Consider the following 13995-nt stretch of genomic DNA (forward strand, 5'->3'; position numbering starts at 1 on the left):
AAAGGCCTTACTCTTCTTAAAACACAGCCCTATCCTCACTGCCTCATTCTTTCAACTGGAAATCTCCCCTTAGGGCTCTCTCAACAAGTTTGTTGGTTAAATGGAGATCCTTAGTGTAGGATCTATGAAATTTATCTTTGTTCCCACAACACCTAGTATCCTGCACATACTAAACACTCAAGATGTATTGCCTATGGATACGAGCCAAGACCCCAGCCATAAGTATTAGCTTATGCTTCAAAATGTGTTATTGCGTGGGCTGGGGTTTAGGTCCTGCCTTGTGCTGCCCTGTTCTGCTCTGACATTGTGAAGTTCAACCTTCAGCAGAGGTACACTGGGAGGTGCAAGAGCTGCTTGACCTGGGGTGTCAGCTCCTTTCCTGGCTAAGACATGCCGCTTAGGTTTGCAGCATGTGGAGTGAAAGGAGAAGGGAGATTGGAGTTGTGTTGGTAGATTGGATTTAACTGAAGGAAGGACAGCAGTCAGGGCATGAGGATAAAATCCTGAATGATATATGAGTTTTTTCCTTAGAGCTACAGTCATAAACTGTTCCATCTGATTTTCTTCTGCTTTTCGTGCAGCTTATCTTTTGTTTTTAGAACAGCTCCCATTCATACATAGTTGTTGGTCACCATGTGAGGAAGACATTGAGGGCTGGCTTCCCCTCCTCCTAGAGCAACGAGAGGAAAGTTCACCTCTCGTTGCCCATGTCAGTTGAGGACTTTTGTCTCATTCCCACCAGTGCCTTTACTGGGGGCTCCTTGCTAGCCTCTCCTTGCCACAGATTCCATCTGCCTCTAGTAGTGCACCTCAGCAGTCGATATGAAAGACGCAGACTTCTTTGGACACAGGATGCATGGAGAGCAGAGGCTGGCCCTCAGGCTGAGCAGTGTCTCAGTAGCATTCCCACTGCCACCTCACTTACCAGTCTTTCTCTCCTCACATACAGAGTACATTGTTGGGGCCAAAACCCACTCTGGCTTGACTTTCACCTTAAAACACCATAGCTAAAAATTATAGCAAGTGTAAAGGACCACAATGTATAGGAACAATACAGAACCACAGTGCCTCTGGGCATAGGTGACTAGAAGCATCATTACCTCTCTTTTTCTAGTGCACCTGTCCTATATTTCAGTGACCTGGTGACAGGCACACCCTCAGGACTCCAACTCCTCTTTCTTTAAAAACCAACAGTCGCAGTTGTCAGATCATCCTTAAAATGCTATAGAAGGCAGCTTGGCAGGACCTAGGGCCCTGAATGCTCGGTCAGTGTGATCCAGGGCCCCTTTACTGGAGACAGGAGAGGCTGGTCCAAAGCTAGGACTTGGGGGCCAAATATGAACCCTGCTTAATTCCAGCCTGACTTGTACCATGAGAACCCCAGGAATTTGTGACCCAGCGAAAGAGCCACAAAGAAACAATGAGAGGGAATGTGAGACCATATATTGCTTTGGGGCTTGACAGATTTTTATTACCATATGAATGAAATAAAGGTACTCTTACTCTGGGCCCCAGCTAAAGCTAATCATCACCAATAGGTTTTGTCTCAGCATGAATGATTGATAGTAACACTTGACAAGTATGGGTTGGGTGTTTGCAGGATTAATAATGTGACTGGGACACAAGGCTGTTCCAGTCCTGGGATGGTTCTGGGTCCAGCAGCTGACCAGGACTCCCAGGATAGCAGAAACAGTTCCTGGAGTCTCGAATTCGGGAGTGTAACCATGGTCACCCAGACTGGAGGGGATTGGCCCTACAGGAGATAGGGAGGGTCTGGGGGCCCACCCTGCAGTCCCCCACTTCCTACCATTTACCTCTCGTCTCTGCACTCTCCCCCTCACCCAGAAGATACAAATTTTAGCTCTCTCGCTTTGAGCACAAGACATGGAGCTAATCACTGTTGGTTTATGTCTGAATTTGTATTATCACAAGTATATTATTGAACAGTTTCATTGTATTATTTTCAAGGAAGAAAACAGTCACAAAGTTTGAAGTGCATTAGATATTCATAAAACAAAAGAAAAAATTGTGTTAGTATCATCTTCTGAAGCTTTTAAACGTGTCCCCCAGATCCCCTTCAAAATCTCTCTGATAGTTGACTTTGACCCAATCTTGCTCTAATTAACCTCGCTGTTCCACAAGCACTGGGCTTTCAAGATAAATGAAAATCTATTCCTTGTCCTCATATACCCTTGACTGAGGACACGTCATGGCCATCAGCAGAGGTTGTCTTCCTGGAGCATGTGGCTTTGGAACGTGCCCCATGGAGTGGGGGCAGGGACATCTGCCCATCTAGCCAGATTGGAAGCATCCACCCTGTTGTGGCTGTGCAACAGATGTCCCTGTCAGTGACCCTCTCCCGTCTCCATTTCATGCTCTGCTGGTAATCAATAGTTAGTACCCAATCAATGAATGACTTTTCTTTTTAGTCAGTGTGATTGTTTCCGTGGTGACATGTGCCACCAATTTTGGAAAAAAAAAAAAAAATAAATGCTCATTAGGTCCCCAAGTTAGCCCGTCTCCCCCCCCAATCTTATTTGACCTATCTAATGTGTTTAAAGGATCTCTGGTTCTTTGTCCCCCAAATACTTGCCTCAGCAGAGCTTCAATAGGAAAGTGCCCTTGGGAGCTAAGCCTCGGTTTCCAGGAGTAGAACTGCCATTGCTTGGTTTTTAAGAACTCACCATTCTCGCATTATGGAATGGAAAGTAGCAGTCAGATTTCCCCCTGTTCTTTTATCCCTAAAGTTGTATATAGAATTTTGGAGATTTTCAAAGGATCTTTTTTTTTTTTAATTGCATTTTTTCATATAGAAACGAGAAGGAAAATGGCTTCTTTTTTGGTCCATTTTTGTGTTTTATTCACTTAGATCAGGAAAAGAATTTCATCATACATACACATATATCTAAATAATAAGAGACTCTATGGGATGCTAGGTTGAGAAAAGATTCTGTGGTCACATTTGGGGACCAAGAAAGTATGCTTTGGTTGATTGGTGATGTCTTCCATGAGCATGGAAATGGAGGCGAGGTACATCACATGTCATGTACTTGTCATTCCTGACTCGGATCTTGTGAAAAATAAAGTTCACACATATGATAATGCTAGTGTAACAGTTAAGAGGTGTTTACCAAGTGCCAGGCACTGATCTAAGTGCTTTAAATATATTAACTAATTTAATTCTCAAAGCAGCCCACAAGGTAGGTACAAATGAGGAAACTTATAATGAGGAAACTCTACAAATGAGGAAACTGAGGCACAAAGAGGTTAAGTAACTAAGCCATATTCCAACAGCTAGGAAGTGGGAGCACTGAGGCTCAAAGTCAAGGCAGTCTTGCTTCAGAGCCCATGGCCTTAGCTGCTGATACTGTGCTATCTCTTCTTGGCCGATGCTGTGTCTTTGCTGTCTAGTAACTGACTCAGCTGCAGTTCAGAAGAAAATATAAAATCAGGGACACCTGGGTGGCTCGGTTGAGCGTCCAACTTTGGCTTGGGTCATGATCTCACAGTTGGTGAGTTTGAGCCCCCTGTCGGGCTCCATGCTGATAGCTCGGAGCCTGGAGCCTGCTTCAAATTCTGTGTATGTCTCTCTCTCTCTTTCTCTCTCTCTGTCCCTCCCTTGCTTGTACTCTCTCTCAAAAATAAATAAATATTAAAAAAAATTCAAAATCAGGTTTATGGACCCTGTTATCTTTGGGCCTCAGGCGCTAGAATAAAAGACAGGGCCCAAAGGAACCTTAGCATTGAGGCGAGAGTTGCATATGAACTTCCTCCTTCCTCTCCAGTTCAAGTAGCATTTCTAGTCTTCCTGCCTGTACCGGCACTGTCGCCTTGTCAGATGAGAGAAGATGAATGGGGAGGGAAGAGGGGCAGACATTTATAGAGTAGAACAGAGGGGAGTTCCTTGGACTCTGGGCCACCTGGCTGGGTAAACTATTTTTGAATGGCCATTTTCAATGATCATTTTTGTGTAAAGGACATGTACGTATAAAGAGAACTACATCATTAGTATAGCAAATAATAAAGCTTTCATAATGGCTGAAGAAAGACTTTTTAGTCTCTCTTTTTATACTGTTTCTTTCTTCCTTCATTATTATAACAGCTATTTATTGAACACCTATGCTGTGTCCCTGTTGGACTAGAATTATAGAAATGGTGAACCAAAGGAGCTATGAGCCCTGTCCTCCCTGTGCTTATAGTCTGCTTGTCCAGGTAATGATTAAATGTGAGGTGCAGCTCTGGTGAGTGTTGTAGAAGAAGGCCTTTGGTCCCAGGAAAGCAACATGACTGTGGTAGAAGGAATGAGGGACTGAGGTGGTCATACCACATGGGTCCTTGAAGGCCATGTTAGAGTTTTCACTTTAACATAAGAGCATTGGGAAGCCATGGAAGGTGGGAGAAGGTTGGGGAGTTTGTGTCATGCAATCAGAATTTTTCTTTCTTTTTTGAAAGGTAATTGTGACTGCACTGGGAAGAGTGAATTGGAGAGGGGACATAGATGAACTAGAGGCATTCATAGGAGTCTGGGCAAAGAGGCCACAATAGTTTGGATTGGAATAATTTGGATGGTGAAGGGAAGAAGTAGAAGGATTCTGGATATCTGGAAGGTGAAAATAACTAGATTTGGTGATAGACTAGATGTGGGTAGTGAGGGCTAGAGAATGGGCAAGGATGCCTAGAAAGTAGAATGGCAGTCTTATTCCCAGAGTTGGGGATGCTGGAAGAGCACCATGTTTAGAGTGGAAGGTCATCTTTTGTTGGAGGTGCTTTTGAGCTGTCTGAGAAGAGATGTCAAATAGGGTACGCTTTTCATTGTAAATGTGTAGCATTTCAACTGGCTATAAATAAGCTTTGTCCTGGGAAACCAAGTACTTACTGTGGCAAAAAAAATTTTTTTAATCTATAATTTCATTGATTTTTAAATTCCAAACGTATTTTCATTTAGAAAATAAGAATCTAGGGGCGCCTGGGTGGCGCAGTCGGTTAAGCGTCCGACTTCAGCCAGGTCACGATCTCGCGGTCCGTGAGTTCGAGCCCCGCGTCAGGCTCTGGGCTGATGGCTCGGAGCCTGGAGCCTGTTTCCGATTCTGTGTCTCCCTCTCTCTCTGCCCCTCCCCCGTTCATGCTCTGTCTCTCTCTGTCCCAAAAATAAAATAAAAACGTTGGAAAAAAAATTAAAAAAAAAAGAAAATAAGAATCTAACAGTAACAAAGGAAAATACTAAAGGTAAATATCGTGCATAATCACCCTGGTCATTTTTATTTTTGTATGTTTCTCTGCCAGAGGAGCATTTCTCTTTTCCTATAAGCATTCATATTTTAATTAGTTGTCATTATAATCTACCTCCAGTGTTGTAATAGGATTGTATTCAATTACCATTATCCCAAGTATTTTTTTCACATTTCTATATATATTTCTATATAACTCTCAAATGCTGTATTTAAAATATGTTACATCAACCCGGGTGGCTTGATCAATTAAGTGTCTGACTTCGACTCAGGTCATGATCTCACATTTGTGAGTTCAAGCTCCGCGTCGGGCTCTGTGCTGACAGCTCAGAACCTGGAGCCTGCTTTGGATTCTGTGTGTCCCTCTCTCTCTGCCTCTCCTCCTGTTCACACTCTGTCTCTCTCTCTCAAAAATAAACAAACATTAAAAAAATAAAATATGTTGCATAATATTCCATGTTTTTTTTTCCATGCTTTTGATAAATCACAAATTACAATTTTCTAAGCAATTTTAGTACTTTTAGATATTAAGTTGATTTTAAGATTTCATTATCGTAAGTAATAAATATTGCTACGTGTGTCACCTTCCCCCCCCCTCCATGTTTCTTTAGAGTGAGAGTTTCTTATGAGTGAGATGAGTGGATTAAAGATGAATGGGTTTAAAACTCTTGATTTGTGTAAAGGCAAACACTTTTAGAACTGCTGGCAGGGACTGTGGGGAGCTGACCATAGAACAGAACTCTGACCTCGACATCAAGCCTCATCACACTTCTTTGGATTTAGCAACCAATGGCTGCTAATATTAATGAGTGCTTGACAAGGTCCCATGGCTACCTGGGACTTGGGCTAGCCTCTTCCCTTCCTCCAGGTTTTCTGTTCCTAGGATAGTGCCACCATTACTTAGGAACCAGTGAGAGCCCCTGAATTGATGGTATGCTGAAGGGATTGTCTAAACTTGGCTGAGCCTCCAGATTCCAAAAGACTTGCAGTGTGCTGCAGGGCCTGCCTTGGGTTCCTTTGAGCTTAGATGGGGTTCTCAAGACCTTCCATGACCTGGTCCCTGCCTACCAATCTGTCCTTCTTTGCCACTGCCTCCCAACATATCACCTCGGCGATGCCCAGGCTAGACTTTATTCTGGCCCTGGATGATGCCTTGGTTACATCCACACTCCTGGCTTTCATTCAAGGTGCTTCCTCACCCTCTGCCTTTCAAAACCTTGCCTCTCCTTTAAGATTCTGCACTAGTTATAATTCCTCCAGGTTGCTGGCTCCCACTTCCCAGCTTGCTGTTCCTCTGCCATGAACTTTTACAGTACCTTTAGTCTCCATTCCAAGACTTAGCACATAATTGTAAGCTTTCTGGTAAAGTTTGACATTTATACCTCTTGAAGATAATTATACTCTCCAAGAGGGCCGTGTCTTACTCTCCCCAGTCCCCTCAGAGCCTAGCTGTGGTGCTAAGCCCTTGCCAGTGCTCCATAAATCTAATGTGACCCATGAAATCAAAATATATGTGCTATGTGATGTGGTGTCAAAGCTTCTGAGCCATTCTTATATATTTTCAACATAAATGCCCACATGCAAAAATTGCTGAGGATATTTTAAAAATACTCATAGCTGGACATACTCAGATTTTCTCTACCTGACTGCATTTTGGGAGGTTTTGAGAACAAGTTAATGCTGGAAAACTAATACCTGGTCACATTTTATTTCTAAGTCCTTGATATGCACAGGGTGGGAAGGATGATTGGTGGAGGGAACCAGGGTGGATGAAGGGTAGGTAGTAAGAAGCACTGGCACATCCATCTTGTCTTTAAGAAGCCAAGTGTCTGTGGCTCCTGGAAATAGTACTTGAATTGTAGTGCAGTGATGTGTTCTGCTATTCTATTTTTTTGAAAATTGGCCCTGATGTTATCCTGCTGTCTTCACGGCTCACTTCCTTGACTGGGTCAATATTGTGATCATCAAGAGTCTTCAGACGAAGCCTCCCCAATTTTCCCTGGAACCTGGAGCTTCCTTGTTCTTTAGGACCTGGCCTGATGCAGTGGGGCCCTGTGGCTAGGAGTCGGGAGCTTTGGGGCTGGGCTGGCTCTGTGGCCACTAGCTGTATGGCTCTGCATGAGCTCGGGCCCTGGCACCCTTCTTTGTAAAGCCACACGCTCAAACTAGATCATTTCTAGGCTCTTCAGTTACTGAGACTAAAAACAAAATAATTGGAGCTCTCTTAAAAAGGGTAAGCTTTGGTGCCACTTCTAACTAAAAATGAGAAATAGACTCTTTGACACATTTAATGACATGTGTTAGTATGTGTGTGGAACTTTACACTTAACTTGTATTTCTTTCTTTCCTTCTCTCCCTCTTTTTTTTTTTTTTTCTAGCCAAACATCATGTCAATGGCAATAGAACAGTTGAACCTTTCCCAGAGGGAACACAGATGGCTGTATTTGGTAAGATATCAACTCTGAAAGAAAACCCAAATTGTGTGCAATGACTAGTGCCAAATTTCTGAGTTTTAGCAAGTGTCCTCAGGGCTTCAAAATCTGGGCTCTTGTAGATATTTACAAGTCATTGGAGCCAAAAAAAAAAAAAAAAAAAAAAAAACAACAAAAAAAAAACTATTGAGTTCCTAGTATTTCTGGGATCAGAAAAGATTATTCTATAGAATTTAATATGCTTTCTTTTCTCACTTTGCAAACCAAATATCAAACTGTGTCTTTGCTGTTTCTTATGTCCACACTGTGAATTAACCTGATAATTTACAGTTTGAGTTTTTCTTTCCTTGAAGGCTCCCCCCACCCGCCACATTGATACGTAACTTTGTCAAAGGCTAGGATTCAAGTAGTTTTGAGTTGTTATTCCACAAAAATCAATCTAATTGAATAATCTCTTTCTCCTCCATTATGAATTCAGCATATTCCTTAGAAAAGAAGTTAATTAAAATGTTTTAAACAGAATGAAATCTAATCTCTGAGTATATATTTACCATATACAATTATGTGGTTGAGCAGAACTTCCCTGTTAGCTTCCAAACCTTTTGGTGATGAGGTCCTTTTTAATTCATTGTTCCTTACCTCCATATTTAATGTCACCTAAACTTCCTTTAAAATGTCCCTATACTTGGCACTTTCTTTGCCTACCTTCCTCCTTTTCTCCCTCCTTCCCTTTTCTTGCTGATGTCCTCTTTCCTCTTGTTTTTGCCTTCCCCCCTCACTCTTCCCTCCAGCAATGCCCTGGGGTCCATCCCTTATCACCCTCTCTGGGGTCACTACCTCTGTCCCCTGAATTTTCGTTTTCTTGTAGCTTCTGGATCCTTCCCCTCAGCCTTTAGACAGGTTTTATGATCTTTCCCATCCTAAAAACCTGAAGTCCCTGATTTTATGCCTTCTTCTAGCTCCCATTCTACCCTGGTCTTGATGATCCTCTTCTGTAAGGCTTTTGATGTAAAGCTGCTTTAAAGCATGGAGTTCTCCTTGAGCTGCAAATTAGCTTCAGGATCACCCACCTCTAAATTAGCCTATTCAGCATAAAGTATTAACTTATTCACAGAGATGGAACCAGAATTAGTAATCAATAATGATTAACGGTTGGAGAGTTATGAAATAGGGAACTAATTCTGCCTGGGTATTTGTAAATCTTGCTCCATATGGGCTAGCACCCTTTAAAATGTACTTATCAGTGGTTAGAAGTTATTATGCTCAGAAATTTAAACAGAGAGTTTGATTTTTATAGAAAAAAGCATAATGGACACTCTAAAAATGTGTGCTGAATATTTGTTACTTTTCTTCTGTGTACTTATGCTCACACAATGCCATTTTTCTGGAGTTGTAGGTTTGAAACTATCAGGGCACAGTTACCAGGGGACAGCAAATGTCACATCAGTGTGCAATGGGTTATTTTGATAATTTTTTTTTTTTGTATTTCAGATTTTTCACCCCCCAGACATGTTAGACACTCAGTTCCATGTCATATTGGGCAATATAAAATAAGGCTAACCTATCTTAGCAGGGTTTCCTCTGTTTTGCTATTAGAGGAGAGCTTCCTTCCCAAGGGACAGACCCAGCACCAGGCAGGTATGGATGTTGTTTGGCCACAGAATTGGAAATATCAGTGAATAAAGCTCTGTGATGAGATTATTATTATAATTTGTTACAGTTTTGGTTTGTAGTGGCTTTCCTAAAAATCCTAACCCGTGGCCTTCATTGCTTGGCTTTGGGCAAGCACCTTTCCCTTTCCAAGCTTTAGCATTTTTCACCAATAGGATGAGAATTGACTGCTCTGAGACACTTGCCTTTGCTTCTCCATCTTACACATTCAAGATCCAAGGCTCATCTGGCGGTAGGCAGTCCTCAGGAAACCCGCTGTGAGTGGCCAAGGTGTGTGGTTTTAAGAGGTGAATCGTGTATCATTTCTGCAAGTGCAGAAATATACAGATTGTAAAATAGAATATCTTTTGACATCTAAGAATGTTTACATTATTAGAACTTCAGTTTGACTCTTCCAGATGCTTAAATTAAGGCCCTATTTGGGTTAAGTAGGTGCAAGCATTTTATATTAATGTTTTAAAAACTGTTCTCATTTTATATCACTTGTCCACCTGGCCTGCAGTGAAGAGAAGGAGCAGATGGCTTTTGGGGTGGGCTTCTCTCATTCTGGGTTGTTTATAGCTCTACTGAAAAGGTTAAACCAAGTATATAGCACTTGGCTCTTTGACATATGTTGGACATTTAATCCTCCTGGCACCTTGCAAGCCTGGTATGAGTATGTAATCCTCTTCTCAGAGAGCTCATGTGACTTACCCGAAGTCACTCAGCCAGTGATATAGCGGAGGGAGAATTAGAGTCCAAGTGTAACCCTGAAGCCCACGCTCTTCTTATGATGTCCCCTGACTCTTAGCACTGGTTGAAGAAGCCATGGGCAAGTCTGGTAGCTTCAGAAATGGCTTTCAGCTGGATCCATGCACAAATGCACGATTTCCAGCCAAGCCAATTTAGCAAATTGATTTGTGAATTTCTGTGCATTCCCAGAGTGTGCTGAAGGACTCTTGACATATAGCTTTTGCTGGGAAAATACTGCTTGGAATGACATCTCCTACTACTTATCACTTTTACCCATTTGATTTTAGTAGCATGTGTTAATATACAGGGGAATGTCTTACATCTACTTGACTGTGAGCTCACCAAACACCAGTGGCACTTTCTAGTTGTCCCAACTTACTCTTCAGCCTTGGAGGTGTTAATATTTTATGACAAAATAGTATCGCCAGTTGCAATTTTATTATCTATTGGTTAATCATTTGAAGATGCTTTACAGAATGCTATCTACAGAGGAACTTTTAAATTAAATCCACTCTGAAAGTGGTCGTTGAACTGCCATTAGGCATTTAGAGTGGATAATGTAAGGAAGTATAAAGGACAGGGTACGCTCCATTGTAAAAAATACACAAGTGCGTCATTGTGTCACGTGACCAAAGAATATATAGGTGTTCCTTAGTTTCTGGCATGTAATCTTCACAGATTATTTTTAAGCTAAGATGTTTATTTTTTCAGATTTTCTTTCGTAGCCCATTTGTTAGTCCTCGTCTTGTTTTTGTGTGGCCACAGTTCTTAAGCTTCTTTGTTGCTCTTTCTCTCCTCTGTACTTTAGGACAATGATAATGAAGGTAATAGGCTCTGCTCTCCCAGTGGGCTTCTCCTTGTCTGTGTATGATGCTGTCTTTCAAGTCAGTGGGAGCCCTTTTTCCACAAGCTGGAGAAGCAGAACCGAACATTTTGCAATTACTTCATGCCTTTGTTCCCGGTGGCTGACAGTGCCCTATGGCTATCATCCCTTTAATCCTACAACAGCCCTGTGAAGTGGGCATTATTGTGCTCTGTTAGAGACAGAGAAACTGAGGCACCCAAAGATGAAAGAAATCTGGTCAAGTGGAGGGAATGCTTTCTCGGGCATGAGGACACATCCACATTACATTTGCCAGCATGCTGTGCCTGACTTAGAAAGGTTCTCTCCAGCTCTCAATAACTTAATGAAAGTGACATCCCATTGGCAGTGAGCCACTCCATCCATGCAGAGAGCACAGAGGCTCCAGCCATTCTGTGGTGGTGTTTTTTTTTTTAAAGCACAGAACAAAAAAAAAATAAAATAAAATAAAAGCACAGAACAACTATTCATTTTATTAAATATATAGTCAAGAAGATTTATTATTTTCAAATAAAATAAAAACTTATTAATTGAGGAAAATGCAGAGAAGCTGGGGGTTGGGAAGATGTGTGAATTTGCGAAGGTTTTTAGTACAACTTAAAAAAATGAAATACAACTTGTAAAAACTTTAAAATACAGTACTGTGCCATAAAATTTGTCATCCAAAGTAGTATACTTTTGAGAGTGAAAGGGTGCTGTTAAAAATTACATTAGATAATGAGGTACAAACCTGAAGGGTTTCAGGCAATTGAAACCTATAACAAGAGTGTATATTGTAAAATATTGTGCCAAGAGTAATAAATACACATTGAGTCAAGTTGAAATTGAACTTAGATATATAAAATGAAGTAAACAAGTGAAAAAACAATGCAGACTATACTGTATTATATATGATATAGTATCAGCACCAGTAGTTTCACTAACTTCCAAGATTTTCCTCAGTAAATATTGTTATATCTTTCTGAATGACTTGAAATTAAAAGCTAATTCATATTTATAAACCAGGTTCATAGCTCTTTCATAAGAGATGGAGAATTGATCATCACAGGTTATGCCTTTGCAATTTTAATATTGTACTTATAGTATCCAATAACATAGGGTGGTGAGTTCTCCACCACTAGAGGTATTTAAATGATAGAATGGTCATTCCTAACAAATTGGAAAATGGGACTAAATAGCATATAAGAGTCTTTCTTCTCAATTAGTGAGCATTTACTTTATTTCAGAATGTTAAACCCTTTTGAAAAAATTCCTTCTAGCAAGAAATTCTTTGATCCTATCATTTAGAAACCTACACCAAGCCTGTCTGCAGAAAGGTAAGGTTCTGTAGCAAGGAATCTTAATGTATAGGAATTGATATCAGTGACAACACTAGAAGTATCTCCATGAATTCTTAGGGTGGGTTTTTAGGCTCTCAATATCCTGACAGCAATGGCTCTGTGATCTCAAACATGTTTTCTTTGTCATGTTCTCTTAGGGCTTCTCAAATGAGAGGGAGCAAAAGACAATCCAAGACATCATGAAAATGTGCTGATGACCTTGTTTATCTCTGTTTATAGCCAAGGTGCCAAGAATTTACCAGACTGTTTCTCAAATAGGTGTGTGGAAGGGCTGATTCCAGAGCAAGGGGTAGTGACTGTTTCAGGGCCACAGATGCACCCCAGTCCAAGTGACTCACCTTGAGCACTCCAAAGGAGAATGAGATCCATGTCTGTAAGATGAACCAATCATAAGACATTTTTTCCCCCTGACTTCAATTGGAGGTGAATTTTGAAACAGCCACAGTTATTTTGTCTGCTAGCCAAGAAAACAGCATTGAAAGCAGCAGGCAATATGTCAGACTTCAAAGGAAAATATATTGGTGGCTCATTGGCTTGAATCCAACATTATGTTGGTAAATAATCAAATCCCGGTGTGGCATATTTCTCCCTGAACCTTGACTGAAAACCATTGAAGACCATTCTGTGAGCTGTAGAGTGGCAGTCACTCATTCTAGGAAAAAGGCCAGAAAGAATGACTTTGAAATGTGTTTATAATTAACTAAACAATCTAAATTCACAAGACTGTTAGAACAGCAGGCTGCTAACTGGTGCAAACTTCTTAAGTGATGAGGCACTTGGGGAAACAAAAATAGGCCTTCCTCCCATGATAATCTGAAGCACCTTCAAGGGACAATAATTGGTCATTTAGGGACATGTTTTTAAGATATATTTTATTTTATTTATCTTTTGTGTGTGTGTGTGATGTTCTCAATTTTTATTTCCTTTTTGAGCATGGAGAGGTCAGATAATACAGGGAGAGGGGAAGAGACCTCCCTGAAAATCCCATTTGGATTGTATGACATTGCTTGTTATGGCACAGCACACCTGGTCCCAGTCCGGAAGAGCACAGGTGTGGAGATGGAGAGGGTATCCTGGGGGCGGGGAGGGTGTGAGAGGAGGATATATTTAGAATAGGGAAGCTGGAGTGTGGGTGGGGATTTTTGTGCTTAGAGAATGGAACTGAACCCATTGTAGAAAGGAGTAAATCCAAATCCAGTAATGTTTGATAATCGTGTATCCACCAACCTCAGTCATTTGGAATGCATGTGAGAACCAGAAAATAAGCTCTACCCCCCACCTCCCACCACACACACGAAAGTTGTGGAGGAGTCTATAAATAATTCTGAACTCACAGAGGCCTTTGCAGTCAGATAAACCTTGGTACATGACTCTAGACAAGTACCTTACCTGCTCTAAGCCCCATTCCTCATCTGTAAAATGAGGTGAAGAATGTCTGCCTCACAGGGTTGTTTTCAGAATGTCATGAGCTAATGCCTCAAGGCATTTAGGGTATGGGGGACAGATGGGACAGATCTCAGGAACTGCTGCTCATAGGACAGCCTGTGCAGTGTTCCCCGGGAGGCCACCTGCTCTCCTCAGCCAGAATGCGCTGTGATCCAGGCCCCAGGCGATTGACCCCAACATTAGTCAGTTCTATTTGATCCATAATCTCTCTTGCATAATACCTGATGAGCCCTGTAACTCAGGGATTTTGAAGGATAACAGATTGCATTAGTGGAGAACTCAAC

The 13995-nt window shown here is 41.4% G+C and overlaps 1 protein-coding gene across 2 annotated transcripts in view; it reads left to right on the forward strand.

Moving 5' to 3' along the window:
* The window catches only part of MSRA (methionine sulfoxide reductase A), a 455527-nt gene that overhangs the window by 172923 nt on the left and 268609 nt on the right, over window positions 1-13995 (forward strand). Inside the window, exon 2 of one of the 2 annotated variants that reach the window (XM_030312697.1) lies at window positions 7607-7675. The exons of the other annotated variant lie outside the window; for it this stretch is intronic. Coding sequence (XP_030168557.1) covers window positions 7607-7675 — 69 coding nt within the window. The remainder of the gene's footprint in view (window positions 1-7606; window positions 7676-13995) is intronic. 2 annotated transcript variants of the gene reach the window in all.

The sequence above is a fragment of the Lynx canadensis genome, chromosome B1 (assembly GCF_007474595.2).
Source record: "Lynx canadensis isolate LIC74 chromosome B1, mLynCan4.pri.v2, whole genome shotgun sequence".
NCBI classification, from domain to species: Eukaryota; Metazoa; Chordata; class Mammalia; order Carnivora; family Felidae; genus Lynx; species Lynx canadensis.